Source organism: Felis catus, chromosome C1, assembly GCF_018350175.1.
Source record: "Felis catus isolate Fca126 chromosome C1, F.catus_Fca126_mat1.0, whole genome shotgun sequence".
Classification (NCBI taxonomy): domain Eukaryota; kingdom Metazoa; phylum Chordata; class Mammalia; order Carnivora; family Felidae; genus Felis; species Felis catus.
In genome coordinates this window covers 211,809,511-211,835,002 of record NC_058375.1, presented here as the reverse complement: position 1 = coordinate 211,835,002, position 25,492 = coordinate 211,809,511, and the positions used below count along the sequence as shown (strand labels likewise).

Sequence of the window (25,492 nt, the reverse complement as noted above, 5' to 3'; positions counted from 1 at the left end):
TGGGGTTCTTAAAAAGAAATTGTTGAAATTAATAAATGTAGTTTAAAGTGTTTAATTCAGTTTGTAAATGGGACCGCACATTAAAGAGGCCATTAGAAGTGATCTTAAAAAAAAAATCTCCATTAGTTCAGGATACATCTTGAAGTCTTTACAGGTGAAATGAAATTTGCTTTAAGATACCCCAACAGGGAAAATATAAAACTATGAGAGAGCTAGATGAAATTAAATGGACAGAATGCTAGTGATTGTTGAAGTTAGGTGATAGAGACATGAGGCTTATATACTAGTCTCTCTACGTTTAGATATGTTTAAAACTCCCAAATAAAAAGTTCAAAGAAAGTGAATGTTAAAATTTTCTCTAAAGAACTTCGAAGCTCATGGAATCCTGAATTTTGCTCATAGTGTTTCTGTCTGGTAGGGACATATACATCCCTTACAGATGTATGACATCTCATTGGCTTTTGGCTATTTTTAATGATTTTGTGTGATTCTGTGGTCACAGTTTTAAGATCTTCGTGATGGCAGGATTCATGACTCTATATCCTGTAAGCACACTGCTTCTAAGAAGCCAGTATTTGTAATTGGCTTTCTCATGAAGGTACTTTTGTAGTCTGTTGTAGAAATGTTGAAAGCAGGGATTTAAAGAAAATTTTTGGTAAGCCCAAGAATAACCATGGTGTTTAGTCTGTGTCTATCTATGTCTGTGCATTTCCTTATACATCATTTTCTGTTGTTTTCCCTTCATGTTAAATACATGTTTTTGAGCATGTGATGCATGTTGCCTCAGGCATGATGATGCATTTAAGGGATTGGGCTCAGGAGTTTGACTCCCTGTGTGCCATTGTGAAAATCACTTAAACTCCCCAGTTCTCAGTTTCCCCATTCGTGAAACGGACATGGTTATGATACTGACCTCATAGTTTGCAGTGAGGATGAGTTAATGCATAGAAGAAAAAAGAAGTGTTCTATTATAGGTATTAGCTATGATTTTTAGTCAGAAACTTATTTGTAGCACTCTTCTGAAAAACAGTTTGCTCTCCCTCATTCTGAATTTAGGGCCGTCATTTGAAGATCTATGAACATACTGTTATCATATTAAGATATTCTGTTCTGCAACTTTGAGACAGCTTTTTGTCCTGGTGTTTGGATTTTTAGTTTATACAATTATTTTATTCATCTTATCACATTCACTAATAAACTACAATCTCCTGAGCTGTTTTCAAGCCTGTAGGGGAGAGTAAGGTTGTACATAAATGCCTCCACATTCACAATCTGTAATTTACACTCGTTTTGCAGGTAATTGAAGCTCAGGCGAATCATCCCTCTTTTAATATCACCGATTTACTTTTGCAAATCTCAGATTCACCTGCTAATGACAGTCTTTCAAAACTAATAATTCAGAAAGACAAGTTTTTAAATACTTAATGTACAGCCTAGCAAGGTATAAAATGCTACAGTATGATTATAATCATGTAGAAAATATCTGTGCATAAAAATTTCTGATAGGAATCATCTCCAAATTATTAAGAGTTCTGTCACTCAAATAACAGAACTAAGGGCAGAGCCTCTTTCTGTTTGACATCTTGTGTTCGAAGTTTCTTTCATAGCCATTTTCCATTTTAAAATGAATTTATTTCTCTGGAGGGCTTTGTTTTCAAAGTTACTAAGTAACGTGGAATTTATTCACTTAAAATTTTTTTGATGTTTATTTTTGAGAAAGAGAGAGAGAGAGAGAGAGAGAGAGAGAGAGAGAGAGAGAGTTCAAGCGGGGCAGGGGCAGAGAGAGAGAGGGAGACACAGAATCTGAAGCAGGCTCCAGGCCCTGAGCTGTCAGCACAGATCCCGACATGGGACTCAAACCCACACACTGTGAGATCATGACCTGAGCTGAAGTCAGATGCTCAACCGACTGAACCACCCAGGCTCCCCTAATGTGGAATTTATTTAAAGCTTTTGGGTTGCATTCTCATAGATGGGAGTCCTTACTTCCGTATCACACATGTGTTTATGTTACTGTCCAATGAAATCCCCGCCAGAGTCTTGCTTCACAGAGAATTTACTAGGCTGGATGGGATTCAAATAAAACCAAGAATAATATATTCAGGTCCTTAACATTATGTGTGTCTCAATCTCTTTATCTTTAAAATGGAGGAATGGGGCATGGCATTAACACAGAACGGTTCTTCCAGCTGTAAAATATAAATTAAAGAAATTTTAATGACTAGCGTTTTTCCTTGTGCTTTTTAAAAATAGGTATTGGGATGACACTGACACAGGGAAAGTGGCCGTCCTCTCAGTTAGATGGCCTCTCAGTTAGATGGCCTCTCGTCTACAAACACATTGTAGACTGTGTTTTGTTCTGTGTCCGACGGAAGCTGGGAACCCTCAGTTTCGGAAGGTTCTGACTCGTATTTCAAAGTAAAGTGCGGGGCTAAGGCTGAAGGAAAGTCTCTCCTTGCAGTAAAAGATTTTTGCAAAGTAAATGATTTTTGAACTGTGATTCTAAACTGCTCAGACTGTTTCTCATTGCAAAACCAAAGCAGACCGAGGAGGAGTGGCTGGGTGGGGGGCTCTTTTGCTCAAAGCTGCTGCTTTTGGTGGGTGGGGTACTGATTAGACTCCATCAGTTCCCGGGGTAGTTCGCAATGGTTGTGGAATAACACATTTTATAAAATATCTATCTTGTTTTATTCAGGTTATACTGGAGAGCTGTGCCAATCCAAGATTGATTACTGTATCCTAGACCCATGCAGAAATGCAGCAACATGCATTTCTAGTCTCAGTGGATTCACCTGCCAGTGTCCAGAAGGTAAGTATTATTGCCTAAGGATACCTGTTTTTTCTTCCCATTTTTAACCCATAAACTACTTTGATCAGCTTTAAATTTCTGAAAACCTTCGTGCGAGAGAACTTCCTCCATTTGTTCCATTTATAAAGCGAAATATAAGGTAGTCTTTTCTTTAAAAATTCTGTGCTAGAATAGCTTGAGAATTATGTTTGAATATTAGACATAATCTAGGAATTTCTGTGATTTTACTTACACCTTGAAAATGAATACATGTAACACAGTGATAACTATAAGTTGTTTCCTAAATTTCACGCGTTAAATTTTCAAAATTTTGTTTGTTTTAGATACCAGTACACATAGAAAATATTTCAACATGAAGTTCACCTGCTTTTATTTTATTTTATTCTTAAAAAATGTTTATTCCTTTAGGCAGGGAGAGGGTGTGAGCAGGGGAGGGGCAGAGAGAGAGGGCAAGAGAGCGAGAATCCCAAGCAGGCTCCGAGCTCTTAGCGCAGAGCCGGATGCGGGACTCCATCTCCCGAACCTGGGAGGTCATGACCTGAGTGAAAATCAAGAGTTGGACGCGCGACGGACTGAGCCACTCGGGTGCCCGTCACCTGCTTTTATTTTTAAATCAACTTTCTAACACCTTAGAGACTTCAGGTTATCTGGAAAGTCACATCTTTTGAGCTACTTTTATTTTTATTTATTTATTTATTATTTATTTTAATGTTTATTTTTTTTTTTAATTCATTTTTTTTTTCAACGTTTACTTATTTTGGGGACAGAGAGAGACAGAGCATGAACGGGGGAGGGGCAGAGAGAGAGGGAGACACAGAATCGGAAACAGGCTCCAGGCTCTGAGCCATCAGCCCAGAGCCTGACGCGGGGCTCGAACTCACGGACCGCGAGATCATGACCTGGCTGAAGTCGGACGCTTAACCGACTGCGCCACCCAGGCGCCCCTAATGTTTATTTTTGAGAGAGAGAGAGAGAGAGAGAGAGCGAGCGCGAGCAAGGGAGGGGCAGGGAGAGAGGGAGACAGAATCCGAAGCAGGCTCCACGCTCTGAGCTGTCAGCACAGAGCCCGGCGCGGGGCTGGAACTCGTGAAGCACGAGATCGTGACCTGCACCGAAGTGCCACCCAGGTGCCCTTTTAGCTACTTTTAGTTAAAAATAGGTTTACTGTTAGAGTAGTTCGACCTGAAGGGGCAGGCAGGTGACCATAGTTAGCAAGCTGGTTTTCAAGATATGATTTTGTACTCAGAGGAAGTTCTCATTTCCGCTTGGAGGGATGTTATGGAAGGGATTACTTTAAACACTAATGTTGTAAGAGTAACCTGATGTTAGAGTTTTTTGTTCTTTATTTTTTTGAGATTTATTTATTTATTTATTTATTTATTTTTATTTTTTAACGTTTATTTATTATTGAGAGGCAGAGCACGAGCAGAGGAGGAACAGAGAGAGAGGGAGACACAGAATCTGAAGCAGGCTCCAGGCTCTGAGTTGTCAGCAGAGAGCCTGACGCGGGGCTTGAACTCACGAACTGTGAGATCATGACCTGAGCCGAAGTCGGTCTCTTAACCGACTGAGCCACCCAGGTGCCCCTAGAGGTTTTGTGTTTGTTTGTTTTTAAAACCGGCGTGTCAGCTCCTGATCCGCAGAGGTACGCGGACAACTGCATAAAGTATGAGGACATCGTCTGCAGAGATGACGTGTAGAGTCTGAGTGCGAACACTCTGGAACCGTCCCTGGGATCCACATTACCCTACCCTGCCCCTGGCTGAGAGGCTGCAGGGCAGCAGTGTTTCGGCACGGCACTTGCTGAAAGGCCACCAACCTCCCCGGTGACCCAGGGGCTCAGGGTTGCAGCATCTCCTCCTCCTCAGTGTTTTGAAGACCCGACGTGAAGAAGTGAATCCTGTCCCCCAGCTTCCGCTCACCTGTGCAGGGGTGGGAGCTGCGCCCCCAGGTTGCTTGTGCTTGCGATGTATGTGGTTACCATGGCAGTGGAGTAGAGTGTGTTTGAGAAAAGTGTGTTTCACCCTCCCCTTGGGTCTCTGGAGCGAATGGAAAACGCGGGCACGCTGAAAGGGGTGGAGGGCTGAGCCAGCAGCACGCATTGTCCCTCACACATGGAGCTCTGTAGATTTTCAGCGCTTCGCTGCACCCTGGGTCAGGCGGTTGCTAACCGACTGGTTGTAGCCTGTGCTTGCGGTCAGGGGTGGGCGTCAGGGTCACCAGCCGATTGACTGCAGCAAATCATGAATCCCCCCCGTCGCCACCCGCTCCTCCTAAATGTGGGCTAGAGTGAGACTGCATACTTCCCAGAACTGTTCCGGGTACAAATGGGATTCTTGCGAAAGAGCTTTGAAAACTCCAAATTGCTTATTTTTACAGTTTTGACTGTCACCAGAAGGTTAAAATGAGACCCCAGAGGCTCATAGAGGCAGTGACTTCAAAAATCACAGCAGCCATAAAGGATGGCCCTCGAAGTGGGACCCAGTGGTTTTCCTTTCCCTCATACCGCCATTTTTCCTAGCGCATAAAGGTGGCCGAGCACTTCCTGTTTGCCAGGCGCCGCGCCGGGCGCTGGGACTTAAGGGCTAGTGGAGCTGAGATGGGGCCTCCCGTGGAGCATCCACAGCAGATAAATGTGTAATTACAGCAGGACCAGGGCCTTGAAGATGTCCAAAAGGGAGCTGTTTAGTCTCAGACAGCTGGGCGTGTTGCCCCCATGTGGAGACCCTGAGTGAGGACAGGGAGGAGAGCGGCGGAGTTGAGGGCATCACCGATGAGGGAAGACGGTGAGGAAGAAAGTGGGTGATGGGAAGCTGATGTATGCATGGCTTCACGGGGCTTTGTGTGCCCAGGTGGGACATTTCCTCTTCATCCTGAGGGGGAGACGGGGGCTTAGGTCTGGAGCCTGTTTCCACCACTGACTCACCAGCTCTGTCTCATGGGCAAGTGAGTTCATACCTCTAGCTCTCTGTCTCAGTTTGCTAATCTGTAAATTGGGGAAATGCTAATGCCCACTTAATAGGGACAGTGAGGATTAAATGAGACGTTGCAGGTCCAGTAGTTAGCACAGTGCCTGGCTACATGGCTGTTCAGTATTAGCTGCTTCATCGTTAGTGTTTTCCTAGTAACAATTACTGTTGAACCATTGATGAATTTAAATGGGAATTTGTCGTTTTCATTCCCGAACAGTGTGGAACATAGAGTGGGAGTAAGGAGGAGAGTTTGGAGATTGTTGTAGAAGTCCAGGGAACAGGTGTTGACTGTTAGAAGGGGAAGGGTGGGGCTTAGAAAGGAGGGAAGCTGATGGATTTGGGAGAACTTGAGAGGTCAAGTGAGGGGGCCTGAGATGGGTGGGTGATGGGGGGGAGGGGCAAGCTTGTTCCCTCCGTCAGTCTGTGGCAGGCTGTGCCGTTCCTGGAGAAAAAGAAAAGCAGAGCACAAGTGTTCTATTTTGGACGTGTTGAGTTGGAGTGGCCTTTGTGACATCCAAGTGGAGCTGTCAGCTGTGAATCTGGAAGCTGGTGGAGAAGTCTGGGCCAAGTCCAGATGCAGACCCATTGGCCCATAGATGGCAGTTTGAACCTTGGCATCCGGGGGATTGTCTAGGGAGCCTTCATTTTTATCCAGTGGCCTGTCAGTTCCTCCACGCTGTCTAGATAAAGCCTAGGGGAAATGTGACGCTCTGGAATGCAAAGAATGAAGACCAATTTCCCGACAGTCTTTGTGTGAAGAGTTTTTTCAGAGGTTCACCTTCACTGAAGACAGGCCAGGGAAAAGGGGCTTTACTTCCAGTTCTGAAGAATTCATTGCAGTGTTTTGGAGCCTCTTAGTAGGAGTGTGAGGCCGTGACCGGGTGGCTGGCGTTTTTGAACCAGCCCCTCCCACTGGCTTGTTCTCTGGGTGCTTGTGGTAGAAAATAATGTTTATGGAACACGTCGCGTCTCCAGGATCCCTCTTGTTTCCGGCACACTGCGAAGACAAGTTTGGAAAGTGTCTTGAGTCCACAGAATGTTCTCGACTTCTGAGCTAGCGTTAGGACCCTTCCTGCCTCCTTTTTTTCCTTTCTTTCCTTTTTTTTTTCTTTTTCTCCAGTGATGAACGTTTTCTTGTCATGTTTGCTTTATACACGTGCATTTACGTGTATAGTTTGTTTCTTTGCAAAGTAATTTGAGATGAGAAACACCATGGCTCTTCATCCCCAAATAAATCAGTTTGTGTTTTCTGAGAATTAGCACAGTCTTCTTTAGATCTTACGGTGCGCCTAGAAAATTATCACACCTAAGAAATTTAGTAATTGTTTCCTCATATTACTTACTATGCGTCCTTTTTTCATTTATTCCTTTATGTGTATTAATTCTGTCTGCCCTGGTTCCCTGTGTTCTCTTGAGAGGGAGGGAAAACCGCACGCCAGGAGCATTTAATGCCACATTTTATATTAGGAGGAGGTTAATAAAAATGTGTTAAATGAACGAATTATAAAAGTCAGCACCTCAGTATCACTCTGTAGTCTGCCAGCACCTCGGATCCTTACGACAATTCTATGAAGCAGATGCTATTAATATCTCCATTTAACATATTGGGAAACTGAGGCACAAGGGGATCAAATAACCTGCCTGTGATCACATAGCTAGAAATTTAAACTCAGGCACCTTGGCACTGGCCTTCTTAACCATCATCCTATAGTGTCTCTAAATACATCCTTCAAAATACACTCGGTCTCATTTTTTTTTTTTAATTTTTTTTTTCAACGTTTATTTATTTTTGGGACAGAGAGAGACAGAGCATGAACGGGGGAGGGGCAGAGAGAGGGGGAGACATAGATCAGAAACAGGCTCCAGGCTCCGAGCCATCAGCCCAGAGCCTGACGCGGGGCTCGAACTCCCGGACCGCGAGATCGTGACCTGGCTGAAGTCGGACGCTTAACCGACTGCGCCACCCAGGCGCCCCTCATTTTTTTTTTTTAAAGATGATCTCTGTAACAATAGTCATGAATAGAATAAATGCCAAGTTTGTTGGGTTCTAAAACTTTTAAATGTCCCTGCTAAAAATTTCTGAAGTCTGGGAAAAGCTGGAAAAAATTTTTTTCATATACATAAAAATTTACATAAATTTAAATATGTATGTATTTCTTTTTTGTAAGAACGGTGAAGTCCTTTTACAGCAATTCCCTCCCAGTCCGGAAAGCTGTTACAACCAGGTTTTCCCTCTGGATAGTGCTTTCAACTCAGCACATTCACATCCTGGCTCTTTTCCATCCTTTTCCTCTTCATTCTGTTTCTTTCAAGGATCCTTCCGCATCCAACCTGGACCAGGTCCTTCGAGGTCGGAGTCCTTCCTGACTATCTGTCTCTTTGACTCTCGCCTCCTTTTGAACCTCTTTCCAAAAGTTCAAAGTCAGTGAGGCCCGCGAGACAGCTTGTGCTGTAATTATCATTTAAGCTCTCCTTCTGGAAGGTTTCTGCTTTCCTCCTGCACTTAGGTTTTTATTCTTTGTCAACAGGTTCTGTCTTTTCTCTGCATTTCTACTTAACGTTCACTGGGCCCACATTTGAAAAGTGCAGTTTTGGATTGTGGTTCCTGTGCAGGTGACAAGAAGCAAAAGTAAAAATGTCAGGAGTGTTTTCTTGCAGATACTTGAACAAACAACAGCAGCAAAGAGGAGAAATTAGAAGCTGATCTTTTTGCCTACGTGTTTACTCTGTGCGCAGATACTGTCTTTATGTTTGGTTTAGAACTTTGAGATCCTTCAATTTTAAACCAAATGCATTTTAATTCTGAAAACATCTAATTATATATACTTACCATCACTGCCTATTGGTATTTAAATATGTAAATTTAAATATATGAATACATTTAAATACATACGTAAATAAAATCTGAATATAACTGTCTAGCCGTCCTCTCTGCTTCAGTACCTCTGAATTTTTATTTTGTCCGCCTCAGAATTTGAAGTAGACCACCACACAGACTAATAGGGAATAAAAAGAACTTGGTAGAGATGAAAGCATTCAGCAATAAAGCACATTTGTGGGTCCTACAGGTATGTTGATCTGCATCATGCAGGGCACAGAATCACATTGCAGAGAACCTGATCGCTTGCCTGGTATCTACCTCGGCGTGTGGCGACCAGAGACTGACGTGAGAATATGGAGCTCCAGGCACTAGGTTTGAGAACATATCATTGCATCCAATAGATTGTAAAAACATTAGCCAGAGGTTATTTTCTGGTGTCACACTTGCTGATGGGAGTACAGACCCACAGAGTTTGTGTGAGCAGCTCTTGCCCTGCAATTCTGAAGGCAGATACTGCAGCCAGGGAGGGGACCTGCTTCCACACCGGACTCCACTGTCAGCCATGCAGGTCTTGTAACTTGGAAACTCCGTAGCCACGTGTGCTTAGTGTCCTCCTCTGGCCCGGAGGTTAGTAGACCCGAGTCTGGGGCCAGAGAGGAGGCGGGGGAGTGGGGTGGTTACAAGTGTGGATTGAGGGTCCCATCGCTTGTGTTTGAATGCTGGACCTGTCCCCTGTGCAGCTAGCTCTGTGCTTCTCCGGGGCTCATTTTTCCACTTAGAAAATGGGGATGATATTAGGACATGCTTTATAAGTCGGTGTGAGGAACAGAAAAGCCCTCAGCTCTGTGCTTGGCAAAGAGTAAGTACTGAATAGTGTTAGCGATGATGATGATGGTGGTGATGGTGAAGAATTTAGCCATATCACCTTGGGTGAGTCGTATAGTTTTCATCTCCTCCAGCCATTGTTTTCTTGTTTTAATGATGAAGATTGACTATTACCTTTAAGGGACCCTATTCCTGATAGTCTCTGATTCACATACATCAGCCTCAGAGCCCCTTGCTGAGTCAATAAATCCAGCTTGTTGTTTCAAGTAATGTTTACAGAGAAAAGTTTCATAACCTCTAAACGACTCCCTAAAACTTAATGTCGGCCCTCGGGCCCTGTAAGTCAAATCCCATTGCAACAAGCTCCAAGGGTTTAGCCAAACTATTTTTGTTTTTCTACATTTTATAGCCTTGAGTAATCTAGCCATAAAAATCCTTTTGTCCAACTCAAATGTCAGTGGTAATGCTTTTCATCTTAGAGGGATTTACAGGCAATAGCCACACATGTCATAAAAATTATCCCCGAGATAATGTGTATTGTTCAGAAACCGGGCATGTTACCCAATAAGGATTTAGGAGTCATACAGTCCTAGGATTTGGTTGTTTTTCCCCAGTATCCTGATAGGTAGGATTTCGGTGAAAGCACTCTCTTAGGACCTTATTCAACTGCATGTATTTACATAAGAAATGTGCAACATGTCCTCGTAAAATTACCAGGCCTGAATAAGGTACTGTTCTTATTTTTTTGAAAATTTGGCCCTATCCCTAAATCACCACATCATTTAGGAACTGTAGCAGCTGAGATCCTCGGCGCTCCAACAGGCATGTAGTTTCACCTCTTGGAGACAGAGCAGGCTTTAAGACTTACCAAGTGTGAGTAAAACTTTATTTCTGCGCTTGGTGTATGCTGATCAATTTTTGGTGTACAGCTAAGTTCATATATCTTTTCTTTGTGTCCCCACATAGCACAGTTTCTCTGAGATTGTTTACCTAAAAATACCGCGGGGGATTTTGCTTGCCCGCTTCCCCCATTCGCGGTGGGACCAGATGCACTCACCTTAGTACATGACCAGGGTCCTGTCATCTTTAGCTCTGCTGCCCTCCTGGGAACCGTTCTGACGCCCAGGTTAGTGGTGGCAGATGACAGTTGGAAGTTGCAACGTGACAAGTGAATGGAGAAATAAATCATGATACCTTGGTGCTTTTCTTTTTAAGAAGAGGTAGGGGATCCCTAATAGGTAAATACAAATCCCGATTTCTTGAGGTGTGTGTCCAGATCTGCACGGGAAAGTTATTTAGCGCTCTAAAAACTTTTTGGCTTTAAATATTTGGGTAGATGGCCTAAATTTCAACTGTCATTTCTCTTGTGGCTTCAGAAATCCCCACAGCATCGGCGGTAACCATGACAACGAGGACATCTGCCATTTGTTTGAGTGCCTGCTGTGTGTTTGGTGCTTGAAGTTAGTATTTGGTGTAAGTTAGCCGTTAGCTGCTGAGGCTCAGATAGATGTTGCTGCTTGAGTTTGAATCTGTGTTTGATCACGTTTTACTTGGGGACCTTGGGCAAGTAAACCTAAATCCTCTGTGCCTCATTTTCTGCATCTGTGGAGTGAAGATAGTATTAGTACCAACCTAATGAGGTTGTTACAAGGATTAAATGTGTATACAGTACTCAGAACAGTGGGGGAAGTGATTAATATAAGTGTACAAGGTGTATACGTGTACAAGGTAGGTCCCGAGGCTCTAAGGTCCTGGTGGACCCGGGTGAAGTCTAGGTTTGTCTAACTCTGGAGTCCGTTTTCACTCTGCTGAACTAAGCTCCTTCTCTGGTCAAGTTCACCTTTGTGACAACTAGCTGGTTGGGTACAGGTCTGCTTTCCGCCCTGGGTCTCTAGGCTTGTCGAGGGCAGTGATGCTCAACTTTTTTTTTGGTATTCCTTAGCACAGCTGGCACTTAGGTACCTATGAGCCTTGTGTTGAATGTCTTGAGTGAGTCAATATCTCAAAACTGTTTCAACAGTTCAACAGTGTCATTTAATATGGGAAGAGACTGGAGCCAAGATGAATTAACCAGGGTCCACTAATGTAACCAGATGACTATCATTGGTTAGACTCATTGCAAACTCAAGCCAGCAGTGAGGCTGGTGGGGGGTGAGGGGGTGGGAAGGGAGGCTCTGATCTCATCCAGGATCCCATTCAGCATGATTTAGGGGTCATCAGAGACTTGGGCAGAGTTGATATACAGAATTGGGGGATCCCTTCTCTGGCTGTCTTCTTTCCTAGGACCCTTTCCCATTCCTCATGGTGTGCCGGTCCCTGGCTGGTTCCTAGCAGGCTTAATGCTAGCGTCTTTGTGTCCTTGGGCCATAGTCACATCCAAGGCTGCCTGCAGGGTGGGGCTCCCCAAACGTGAAACTACCCCCATGCCAGCTGCTGCCTCTATGTTCTGACTTTCCTCTAAAACCCTGTCCACTTTTGTTCACTTTCCAGAGCCAGGTAGTGGTGGGGTTATTTGGCCTGGAGCTAACTGTTGTTATTTGTGGGACAATCTGTTAAGAAAGTTTGTTTCTCCATATAAGAAGCTGAATGCCCATATAATTGTTAACAGCAACAAAGATCCTTTACAATGGAAATACAAATATTCTAGAGGCACCTGGGTGGCTCGGTCAGTTAAGTGTCAGACTTCAGCTCAGGTCATGATCTCACAGCTCATGGGTTCAGCCCACGTTGGGCTCTGTGCTGACAGCTCAGAGCCTGGAGCCTGCTTTAGATTCCTCTCTCCTTCTCTCTCTGCCCCTCCCCTGCTCTTGCTTTGTCTGTCTCTCTCTCAAAAATAAATAAACATTTAAAGAAAAAAAAAAGAAATACAAATACCCTAAAAGTAAGTATAATTTTTATTTTTCCCTGCAGTGGAATTTATCTCCATATACGTATATACTCATATATATGTATATGCATATGCATAAGCATATGTATGTATGTGTGTGTGTGTGTGTATACACACACACACACATACACACACACTCACTCTGTTTTAGATAATTGGAAGAGGCTGGAGACAAATTTTTGTCTGACTTGGACCAAAGTACCATGCGATGTGGTCCTGGGTCTTATTGTGAACAGTTCAGATCTGGGCTCAGAGTCCTATAAGCGTGTTAAGGTGGGGCTGACAGAGAGACCTGGCCTAAGAGAATTGAACACGCACACAGCTGTGAAAGTAGAAGAATGTTGGTTAATTACTTTATCATCTTCCATTTTTGGCTAAATAATTCTTTCTTTGGCTTGGTTTTTCCAACCAAGTTCTCATGTCCTGAGACCTGATGTCATACTGATAAAAGGGCCCCAAAGATAGATGCTTAGGTTTCCCCTCCTATCACATAGCCCATTCTTGAAGCATTTTCCAATTGTCTTCTAATTGCCCCAAGTATGTTTGGTTGTAATTTATATGAAGACCTTGTCCCTTCCTCACCTTCAGCTCCTGACTCTACACTTAGTAATGCATCTGGTCACTGTACATCAGGGCATGCATGTAGGCTGATGTCACCACTGTCTTCTCTCACTGTATTTGACCATCACCCTCTGCTCTGTTACAGTCTGGGACTTCATATCACACTTTAAATAGTTTTATCATTTTTCCCTTCGCTATCAGAGAATCCAATGCTCAGATGAGCTCAAAGAAAAAGAAACACCCGTATGATTCCATCCCCATGAGAGATCACTTTGAATTTTAGGCAACTATCTTTGAAGTCTCTTTTTAATGTGCATTTGGAAAAACTAAAATTGGATCTTACTGTGCATTCTCTTTTGTAATGAGCTTCTTAAACTGAACAATGTGTTCCAAATGTTATCGTTCATTATTTTCTTAAAGAACTGTTCTTAGTGGCTGCATTTTATACCATCATATGAATGTGGCATAATGGATTTAATGAACGACCTACTCGTCCACATACTATTTATTGATCACCTACTTTGCGGCACTTACTGTGCTAATGATGAGGGATCTAGGAGTGAACAAGACAGATGGGGCTCTGGTTCGTGGTTTTTGAGACAACGTAGGCACTATGATCCTATGTAGGCACAGATCCGAGCTCTGCTGGGATGATCTAGTGTGCTTCGGAAGGGGGCCCCCCACCCAGACCGGGGGCCTGAAGAAAAGTCAGGAAATGTTCCAAGGGAAGTGATGTTTCAACAGAGACCTGAAGGGAAGGCAGCACCAAGATGAGTAAGTTAGGCCTGTGGGGAGAGGACAGTCTCCCAGGAAGAGAACATCGATAGCATGCGGGAAGGTGCAGCAGAGAGAGGGTGCCAGGTTTGAAGAACAAAATGGAGCTCAGCAGAGCTGTACGCAGAATGTGACGGAGTGTGGGCGGCATGGGTGAGGGACTGGCGTAGAAGCCAGCCCAGCAGGCCTTCAAACACATGACAAGGGGATCAGGCCTTCAAACACATGACAAGGGGATCAGGGCTTCAAACTCACGACAAAGGGATCGGACTCCACCCGACAGTGTTGTCGGGGCGGGGGGGGGGGGAGGGGGGGCGGGCACCGTGATTAGTTTCAGCAGGGGAGGGGCAGAGCTTTAGCGTTTGGGAGAAATTACAGTGGCTGAAGGAGGAATAATGGATCAGAGGAGGACAAGAGTCAGAGAACCCTGTTTGGAACCTCCCACAGTAATTTAGGTGAGCAGTCACGGTGGGATGAAATGGGGAGGTGACAGTGGAGATAGAGGTGGACAGACTGGCTGAAAAAGGAGAAGGAGAGGGACCACAGGGACAAGCCAGACTTCAGAAAGCTGTAGGCAAGTGCACGTATGGGGCGCTGCGGGATGGCGAGCAGCTTTGAGGAGAGGATGGGAAGTTCCATGTGGGACATGAATTGAACGAACCCGTGAAACATCCAGAGGAAGCATCGAGCAGTCAGCTACGTAAGTGAACCTGAAGCGTGGAGAGAGTGCTGGTCTGGAGAGGTTAAGTTTGAGAGGTTGGGTCCAGAGCCTCATCTGAGCCACGGGCTTGTGTGAAGCCGCCCAGGGGAGGCACCCAGTGGGGAAGGAAAGACTGACCAGGACAAAATGAGGAACGCCACCTCTGGGATCCCTGAGGAAATGGAGTTTGCAAAGGGGACATTGAGGTTCCTTTTTTTGGCTATTTTTTTTTTTTTATCGTGTTGCAAAGAATATTTTGTACGTGTATTTTTTGTGTGTTTTTCATCTGTTTCCTTAGGACAGAGGCTCACGAAGTTGTATGTAACTTTTGTAAACCTGGAAACCTTGTGGTCCAGTTGCAGAGGTGAGACCCAGTTGAAGAAATCCCAGGAAATTAGAAAAAAAAATAAAAAAACAGCAACCCTCATCTTCTGTTTGAAGTCTTTGAGAATTCTCTCACTTGTGAAGGTGTCTTCTTTGTGTTTCCCCATCTCCTCAGACCGTAGCTGCCCTTGAGTATCTGTCTTTCCCTTACTCTTACCATCCATTTATTATTTTTAATGAATTACTTTTTTTTTTAATTTTTTTTTTAACGTTTATTTATTCTTGAGACAGAGAGAGACAGAGCACGAACGGGGGAAGGGCAGAGAGAGAGGGAGACACAGAATCGGAAACAGGCTCCAGGCTCTGAGCCATCAGCCCAGAGCCCGACGTGGGGCTCGAACTCACGGACCGCGAGATCGTGACCTGGCTGAAGTCGGACGTGTAACCGACTGAGCCACCCAGGTGCCCCAATCAATTACTTTTTATCAGGAGGATTGACTAGGCAAAGGCGGTAGCCTTTTGTTTTCACACAGAGTAACTTTTACAGCATGTCTGTATCCATTAAAAATCTTGATTTTTCAACAATAGATAAATAGACCAGAAAATATGAGGGGCGGGGGGTGGGGGGGAGGAGTGTACTGGCTCTGTAGCAAATATGCATGATGAATTCAGGCATGGCTTGATCCAGAAGCTCAAATAATGTCAGCAAGACTGAATTTTTCTCTCTCTAGCAGTCTTCCTTCTGCTTTCCTGTGTTGGCTCCATTCTGAAGATGGGTGGGGAAGAGTTTGTCTTCTCCCAGCAAAAGCCACGGGGCTGACTTAGAGTGTTGTGAATTGAGACATTGGCTTACCACCGGCCAGGGAATGGACTGCTTTGGCTGGCCAAGTCTCAGACACAAAGTCACTCTTGGAGCCAAACTCTTAGGGGCTGAGAAAAGAGGTATGTTGCTTCCCAGAGGGAAGTCAGTGTGTAGTTGTCACAATTAAGGATAATCAATGAAAGTTAGGAGAGTAAAAGTAGTGAATTAATGCTGTAGTGGTCGAATGTGATGGCACTGGGCGCAAAGACAGATCTGTATTGGTTCAGAGCAAAAAGACAGTTATGAAATGTAACAGTAGTTTATACATTTTCTTCCTCATGGCTAAATACAAGAAACTCTGTGGCTACCAGCAGAAAATAAACCATATGAAGGAAAGGTACAGTCTCCTTAAGAAAAATCCTGATGGCAGGCCCCACCCCCGACCAGTTAAGTCAGTATCCCCGAGGTGGGAACCAGGCATCATTTTCAAAGCTCTCCAGTGGTTCTAGCCTGCAACCAGGGCTGAGAACCTCTGTGGCTGAAGAACACAGAGTTCTCTCGGGCGTTCGCTCCCTCGGTGTTCTCTGCGTGCAAGTGGAAACTGTGCTATGCCGCGTATTGTCACGTATCAGCATGTATGAAATTCGTGAAAATGAGTGTCATTTTTGTTTAAGCAGATGAAGGAACCAAGGCTCAAAATCCACGTCATTCGAGAAGGGCATATTTGTGTGGAATTTCACTTCTGTCCGTTTCCAGATGGCTTTGGACAAAATTACTTAACCCTCCGGGCTTCAGTGTCCTTATGTGTAAAGGGTAACACCCATCTCCTGGAGCTGTTGGGTAGTACACGGTAGGTGGGTATTCAGCACCTGTGTCTCCCTCCCATGTCCCATTTCTTAGTTTCTATCTTTTTTTGTGTTTCGTTTTTCTCCAGGCTCAATTTCTACAAAGAGTGGAAACGTTTTTCACGTATGCGGAGGGCAATCCTGTGGCTAGCTTTCAGGGCAAATTTCTTGTTGTTGTTCACGTCAGAGAGAATGGCTATACGGTTTGTGCAGGATTCCCAGCCTCTTGGGGGTTTCCAGGTTCCTCTCTGGTCTCCTACAGTGGCTTCTGGAGTTTTCTTTCTGGTTTACTCTTGTCCTCTACAGTCTGATCTCCACACAGTAGGCAAAGTGACCCTTCTAAAATGTAGATCCCACGTTTTCACTCCCTGCCTCTCAGATCTCAGGTAATTCCTCACCCAAAGGGTGGTGTAGGGCCAACCCATCCCTGGCAACCTCTTGGACCCCATTTCTTACTACTCCCTGCTTTTCCCACTTCTTTCGAGCGTCCTCTGCCTCCCGCTGTTCTTCAAACACAGCAGGGGCTTGGGGATTGTCCTCCAGGGGGCACCATTCACCTCAGAACACAAGGCTATTTGGGGCATCTGCACCTGATGCTATTTTTGCTGGCAACCTTGCTCCGGACTTGACTGTGGATCAGTCCCTCAGGCCGTTGAGATCTCCCTCACCACCGTATTTAAGACAGCCCCAGTATTCTCTACCTCTTACCTGCCTCAGTAGCATGTGGCTCTAGTTAAGGATATCTCTTTACTTCTCTATTGTCCGTTTTCCTCACTGAAATCTAAGGTCTGAAGCAGTGCCTGGTACGTGGCTGGTCTCTGTTACTGGAGGTTAGATAAGTAAGTGCCCAAAGAAAACCGCAAAACTTTCTGGCTGACCCCCTAAATTTCCATTATTAATAGCCAATTATTTTTGCTCATGTAACCCATCTGCCCTAAGTTTTATCTCTTTGGTTTCTTATCTATTTAGTCTAAATGGGGGAAAAGTTGATTTAGCACTCCTCTGACCATTTCCTAGTTATTTTCCATTTTCCTCTCTCTTAGATCTAAATTTATCTTTTTGTCCTGCTAAAGAAAAAGTCCTTAAGGTGATTTTTAGCCTCTCAGATGGATTCTCTTACGAATTAAAAGTCACATGGTAAATGCAATCATCTTGGGTCTGTTACATCGTCGGGGTTTGTAATTGCTTTTCCTAGATGTTCTCCCTTTTCTCTTTATCTTGCATAACTGTCTGCTTTCCTAGGACCAGAACAAGTGTGGTCCCAATTAATGTTTTCCATAAACATTGGCCAAAACCTCTTCTCTCATTCTAATATCATTCGTCTTCCTTGTCTGCCCAGCCAAATCTCGGGCTTTCTCTGGGCCCAGTGCAACACCCAGCTCTCCCGTGAGGTTTTGCTGGCCCGCCCACCCCTGTCACAATCCGTCCTTCTTTTGAATCACTGACGCGCTTAGAGCCCGTACCACACGCTCATCCCGGGCAGACGGCCTGGGCTGGTCCCTCCAACCTCACACCAGGCTGAACCATTCCATAAGTGTTTGGAGAAAGAAGAAACAGCCTCAGGTTGTCTGTTCATCATTCTAGATGTGTCCTCCTGGTCTCTTCTTTGAAGAATAAGCTCTTTGAGAGTCGAGATACTTCCTTCTCCTTGCTTCCCTTTGCTGCTCATCGAGGCACCGAGATGAGCTAAGTTTCATCCCTTCATTGTGATTCAGTGATTGCTCATTCGTGTATCTGTAATCAAAACCGCTAATGACTAACATTTACCCTTTTCATAGTGCCTTGTAACAGATCTGTTAGAATATGTCCTCTGTCACTCATCTCTTCATTCATCTGTTCCTTCATTCTGTGATTATTTACTGAGTGGCCACTATGCCAGGTGCTGGGGCTCAAGGCTGAGGAACGAATGTGGCTCCTTCTCCAGGAAGCGTATGTTCTTGTTGGGGGTGGGGGACTGATGCTAGACAAGTAAACCAACACAACTGTGTCATCACAAATTTGGCAAAGTGCTACCAAGGCAGTGATCGGGGTTCTGTGATCCAGAGTAAGAAAGGGATACGTCCCCAGAATGGGGTGGTCAGGGCAGACCCGCCTGTCTAACATGAAAGCCAGGAACGAAAAGGTCAAGTGTAAGCAGGTGGGAGTGGCAACTTCCAGGGAGTAGAAGTGCCATGCGGCCAGGCTCTAGGTGGGGAATGGCTTGTCGTTTCTGGGCACTGAATGGAGGCCAGGCCGGTGGGGCCAGCTCCTAGAGAAGGCGGGGGCACAGTGTTCATGCCATAGTATTACCCCAGCCGGGCTGTACAAATTTTATTCTAAGAGCAGTCGGAAGCACTGATAATATTTAATTGTGAGCAAATATTCTTACTGTTTGTAGGGGTAAAATAGACTTGGGAATCTCATCCAAGGAAACTGTTGTAAAGATGAGGAAATAATTGTGGCTTTGACTGGAGCGGTGGCAGCAGAAATGAAGCAGTGTTTGCGTTCAGGAAGCATTTTGAAGGTAGAATCTATTAATATCCACTGATTTGTTAGACATGGGGTTGGGGGAGAGGAAGCAGCCAGGTATGTGGACCATTTGCCAAGACAGTGAAATCACGAGTTAATATTTAAGTGACAGCATCAGCAAGAATGCCAGTATCGTGTAATCCGTTTCCCCCTTATAAATACTGTAAACTTCTTTTTTTTTTAATATATGAAATTTATTGTCAAATTGGTTTCCATACAACACCCAGTGCTCATCCCAAAAGGTGCCCTCCTCAATACCCATCACCCACCCTCCCCTCCCTCCCACCCCCCATCAACCCTCAGTTTGTTCTCAGTTTTTAACAGTCTCTTATGTTTGGCCCTCTCCCACTCTAACCTCTTTTTTTTTTTTTTCCTTCCCTTCCCCCATGGGTTTCTGTTAAGTTTCTTAGGATCCACATAAGAGTGAAACCATATGGTATCTGTCTTTCTCTGTATGGCTTATTTCACTTAGCATCACACTCTCCAGTTCCATCCACGTTGCTACAAAAGGCCATATTTCATTCTTTCTCATTGCCACGTAGTATTCCATTGTGTATATAAACCACAATTTCTTTATCCATTCATCAGTTGATGGACATTTAGGCTCTTTCCATAATTTGGCTATTGTTGAGAGTGCTAATACTGCAAACTTCTGACATCTCCATAGCTTTCTAGATCAAGTGACTTCATGGTCTAGCAGCTTGAAATGGTCCCGGAATGTTTCCTTTGGTTTCAAATATCTGATTTCCATAATGTGTGTATATCAAGGGTGTGGATTTCTTTATTCACATGTAACAAATGCTCAGCAGGCATATTCATATAAATACTGGTTCAGATCCAGAATTTGAAGCAACAGTCAACTAGCTAAATCACAGTGTTGCAGTAACCCCTCTTTCCTTAGATTTTTTTTTTTTTTGCATAGTCCTGTCTTGTTTTCCATTTTAATCCTCTCATCTTTCACCCTTTTCTAAACTTTCCCCGTGTTGCTGTGAGTTGTTCTCCACCTCTCGACTGCTGGCATTGCTTCCGTGTGTTTGAGTTTTTCCCTGGGGCTATTGTGTTTTCTTTCCAAGGTTTTCTGATATCTATCGTATGAAGTTTGTATGACTAGAAAGAGACCGTCGCAAACAAGGATTATCACTGTCTTCATTATCCTCTCTGCACCTGTCGATTAACATTATTAAATAACTTTTCTTTTTCTACCCTTCAAGTAGGATTGTAGATCCAAGTATATTTGCTCATTAGGTTCCAGTCGGGACCCCATGTTATTTCTCCAGTGTGGTTCATTTATTAATCTTTTAGTCATTTCAGAAACATTACTATTATTATTTTTATTACCTGTAGTGCCATATTCCACAAAGCAGTATTCCCTTTGTCCTCCATGTTGCGGAGTCTCAATGTGCCCGTGAAAGGGGTTGAATCCAAGAATGTGAAAGTTTGTTTTCCAGCTCTCTAGCCTTTGCCATCGTGACTAATTTGGTTTGCATATTCTGCGAGTGGAATTTTCAAGAAACATTTACCTTAAGAGATCATTATTGATAGATTGACTTGTCAAAGCTCTAAAAGAGTTATGTTGATAGAAAGTGAAACTTTACCACAGGCTATCTAAAATAATTGCTTTTAGAGTTATAGCATTTTGCAGGAACAGGCAAAAGCTGAGAGGTTCCTAGGATTGAATGTGGAGTTTGGAATTCTTTGTATGTGGTGTGTGTCTACGTGGAGAGACCGAGGGGGTGGAGGGGAAGGGAGAGGCAGAGGAGAAAACGGGGGAATGAAAATCTTGGCTCATTTTTGGAATGTTTCTTGGAAAGTTGATGTCTGTACTGGCTGGAGTCTCAGCTGAAGATGGGTCTTTTCTACCTTATGGTGTAAGATACCTTTCTGTCAGCACTCACAGAACGGCATTGTGCTCTGTAAATTCATGCAGAAGTGCCCTTTCTAGTAATCTTTGTCTTAGCTTTGAGTGACAGACTTCTGTATTTTTACATAAGGAAATCAGACCCCTAAAACACTGTATCTGTTTTGGGATCACTTACATAGGAACTCATTTGTAGATCTAGAAATTGAATATACATTGTTTCTTTACCTGGACTACAGTTCAGTTTTTGAGACTACAGTTCAGGTAACATTCAAGCTTTCTGTAGTCAGTATCCTGTTTACAAGCCAGATTTGATTCGAAATTTCAAGAACTTACATATTCACCTGTGTGTAACATGTATTATAACAAGACCCATAAACCAGCCAACATCTGGCCTTGATGGGCCAGTTGGAGGCACATGAAAAGATGCTCAATGTCGCTCCTTATCAGGGAAATATAAATCAAAACCACACTCAGATATCACCTCACTTCAGTCAGAGTGGCCAAAATGAACAAATCAGGAGACTATAGATGCTGGAGAGGATGTGGAGAAACGGGAACCCTCTTGCACTGTTGGTGGGAATGCAAATTGGTGCAGCCCCTCTGGAAAGCAGTGTAGAGGTTCCTCAGAAAATTAAAAATAGACCTACCCTATGACCCAGCAATAGCACTGCTAGGAATTTACCCAAGGGACACAGGAGTACTGATGCATAGGGGCACTTGTACCCCAATGTTTATAGCAGCACTCTCAACAATAGCCAAATTATGGAAAGAGCCTAAATGTCCATCAACTGACGAATGGATAAAGAAATTGTGGTTTATATACACAATGGAGTACTACATGGCAATGAGAAAGAACGAAATATGGCCCTTTGTAGCAACGTGGATGGAACTGGAGAGTGTTATGCTAAGTGAAATAAGCCATACAGAGAAAGACATACCATATGTTTTCACTCTTGTGTGGATCCTGAGAAACGTGACAGAAATCCATGGGGGAGGGGAAGGAAAAAAAAAAAAAAGAGGTTAGAGTGGGAGAGAGCCAAAGCATGAGAGACTCTTAAAAACTGAGAACAAACTGAGGGTTGATGGGGGGTGGGAGGGAGGGGAGGGTGGGTGATGGGTATTGAGGAGGGCACCTTTTGGGATGAGCACTGGGTGTTGTATGGAAACCATTTTGACAATAAATTTCATATATTGAAAAAAATAAAATTAAATTAAAAAAAAAAGAAAAGAAAAAAAAAAGATGGGCCAGTTGGGAGGCCATGCCTGCATTGGTTGGCATGTTGGCTCCAAATCTGGTATTTGGGTGATTTTAAAGATGACTTCTGGTTTTATAAGAAGTTGGTAGTACATGTGATATGTTTATTCCTTAGAACTCAAGTTTAATAACCATATTTAAAAACTATCCCTCACGTGGCATTGGCAATACTGAGAACCAGTTAGTCCCAGAAGATTTCAAAAGCACAGAGTTCAAAATTTACAAGTGCTAAGTGATTTCCATTTTCTTTTCTTTTTCTTTAATTTTTTTAGGAAGAGAGAGAGAGAGTACAAGTGGGGGAGGGGGCAGAGAGAGGAAGAGAGAGAATCTTAAACAGGCTCTGCAAGGAGCCCAACGCAGGGTTCCATCTCACAACCCTCAGATCATGACCTGAGCCAGAATCAAGAGTTGGACGCTTAACCAACTGAGCCCCCCAGGGGCCCATGATTTCCATTTTCTTTTCTTTTCTTTTTTTTTAATGTTTATTTATTTTTGAAGGAGAGAGAGAGATAGAGAGAGAGAGACAGAGCGTGAGCTGGGGAGGGGCAGAGAGAGAAGGAGACACAGCATCCAAAGCAGGCTCCAGGCTCTGAGCTGTCAGCACAGAGCCCGACGCGGGGCTTGAACCCACGAACCGTGAGATCATGACCTGAGCCGAAGTCGGACGCTTAACCGACTGAGCCACCCAGGGGCCCCATGATTTCCATTTTCTAAAGCCATCTTAAATTAAAGAATTTAGGATACTGATGGGTTTAATCTGGCTGTAATTTCTTTTGCTAGCATAGTACCTTCAACTTTTCAAATGCTTTGAGACAAATTCTCTTACTAGCATGAGGCTTAAGAGCACAGATGTGGAGCCATACAGACCTCAGTTTGAATTTTGCTTTTCTCACTTACTAATTGATGTCCCTGGACGAGTTCCCTGACATCTAGTCTCTAAGCCTTCTTCTGTCCAAGTGGATAATAGTAGACTCTGATTGAGCCAGTAATTGTGATAAATCGAAATAATAGGTACCGGTGGCTTAGCATAGTGTCTAGTATATAATAAGAACTCAATATTTGCTATTATCACTAATAATTATTAATCATAATAATATTAATGGATACCACTTAATTAATATACAATAAATTGATTATTGTTAATAAAAAGATTCCTCTTCCTTTTCCTCTATTAGTAAAACTATTTGGTTTGCACAGCTGTCCTCTCGTCTCCATTTTTAACCAATGAGGAAGCTAAGACCTGAAGGAAGAGTTATTTGATTTGCGCTGGTTTACGAATCAGAATTTGGTTTCGTGGCAAACAATAGGCACTCCAGATAATTGTGGTTTGATTACTGTAGCTTTATCCTAAGCTTCGAAGTCAGCTAGAGCATTCCTCCCAGTTTGTCTCTTTTCCTCTTTCCAGCATTGTTTTGGGCTTTCTAGGTTCCTCGCATGTCGATACAAAGTATAGAGCCACCTTTGTCAATTTGTACAAAAAAAATTATTTTCCTTTGGTTTGTTCTCTATCTTAGGGGAGACTGCTCATTATTTCACTGTTAAATGTGAAGGTTTTCGGGGCACCTGGGTGGCTCAGTCGGTTAAGCGTCTGACTTCCACTCAGGTATCTATCTCACGGTTCCTGAGTTCAAGCCCCGCATCGGGCTCTGTGTTGACAGCTTGGAGCCTGAAGCCTGCTTCGGATTCTGTGTCTCCCTCTCTCTCTGCCCCTCCCCTGCCGACACTCTGTCTCTCTCTCAAAAATAAAATAAACATTAAAATAAATGTGAAGGTTTTCATTTATGCCCTGTCAGATGGAGGAAATGACCTTCTATTTTAGTTTGCTGATAGTTTTTCCCCCTTTTGCAAGTATTGAATGGACATTGATTTTTTTGTCAAATGATTTTGACACATCTGTTGAGGTAGCTGACTTGTTTCATGTGCATGTGTAAAGAATTTGCGATCTGGCTTGGGTATAGTTTTATATTAATATTCATTAGGTCAAGATGGTCCATAGTGTTTTGAAAGATTGTAGACACGAGCTCATTTTGTCAGTTTATTCCATCAGGTAAGAAGAAAGAAGTCCTTCTCTGATGGGATCTGTTTCTCCCTCTGGAAGTTTTTTTTTTTTTTTTTTTCATGTATTCTAAAGTTCTCTTATTAGGTCTGCACATTGAGGGTTGTTATATCTTCCTGAGGGATTGCCCATTTTTTCACGTTGAATGTCCCTCCTTATGAGTTTCTCTTAGAGAACATGTAATTAGGTCCTGCTTTTTTTTGTCCGTCTGACGATCTTTGCATTGTTAGTCATTTCTTTTCAGTGCAGTTATCAGTAGGGTGGGATCTAAGTTTACCTTATTGCTATTTGTTTTCTGTTCATCTCCTATGTTCTAGGTTTTATTCTTTCTTTGGGAAAATTGAGTATTTAGAAATTATTTTTTTCTCTTCAGTAGACTTTTTTAGCCGTATCTTTGTTTTTTGCTGTTGTCTTTGGTTTTGTTTTGTTTTTTCTTTCTTTAAAAAAAATTTTTTTTAATAACATTTATTCATTTTTGAGAGACAGAGACACAGAGCGCGAGCGGGAGAGGGGCAGAGAGAGAGGGAGACACAGAATCCGAAGCAGGCTCCAGGCTCCGAGCTGTCAGCACAGAGCCTGATGGGGGGCTCGAATCCATGAACCATGAGATCATGACCTGGGCTGAAGTCAGACGCTCAACTGACTGAGCCACCCAGGCACCCCTTAATTTCTTATTTTTGTTTAGTGGTTGCTCTGGGCATTAAAGTAGCTAATGACAGTATAATTCTATCAACTTCCCTCCTCATTCTTTATTCTATTGTTGTTCTGTATTTTCCTGCTAAGTAGGTTATAACATCATAATTCAGTGTTGCTAATTTTGCTTTAAATAGCCAGTTGTTTTTAAATAAAGAAAAAAAAAAAGCTTAGCTAGCCCCAAATGTACCATTTCCAGTGCTCTTTATTTCTTCCTCTAAACTTGAGTTTCTATCTGTTATCATTTATATTCTGCTTTAATAACACTCTTTCATATTTCTATAGTAAGGTAGATATGTTGGCAACAGATCCTCTCAGCTGTTGTTTACTAGAAAATGTCTTAATTAACTCCCATTATCTGAAGTTATTTTCCCTGGACGTAGAATTCTTGGAGATAGGTTTATTCTTTCAGTACCTTAATGAGATAATTTTATTGTCTTTTGCCTCCATAGATCCTAGTGAAAAGTCATCTGTAATTCTTTTCATTGTTCAGTGTATGTATTTTGTCTTTTCTTCTGGATACTTTTAATATATTTTTTTTAATCTAATTTTTGGTCATCAGTACTTTGACTATGATATACTTGCTTGTTTTCTTTGAATTTACCCTTCCTGGGGTTCGCTGAACATTATTGTCTCTGGCTTATTTTTCTACCAAAGTGGGAAAAAACTCAGTGGCATCATAGCTACGGTCCAGACAGTAGAATGAATGAAGGGATAAAATGAAGTTGCATGCCAACTCTCTTCTAAGGACGTTTCTCAGAAGCAACCTCAAGAGGTTTCCATGTATATCCCATTATCC

General features: G+C 43.2%; 1 protein-coding gene across 2 annotated transcripts in view; it reads left to right on the top strand.

The window, feature by feature from the left end:
• Positions 1 to 25,492, top strand: part of DNER (delta/notch like EGF repeat containing) — a 320,460-nt gene that overhangs the window by 221,685 nt on the left and 73,283 nt on the right. For both annotated transcript variants that reach the window (XM_045034583.1, XM_023259772.2), the window contains exon 7: positions 2,696 to 2,809. In XM_045034583.1, coding sequence (XP_044890518.1) covers positions 2,696 to 2,809 — 114 coding nt within the window. The remainder of the gene's footprint in view (positions 1 to 2,695; positions 2,810 to 25,492) is intronic.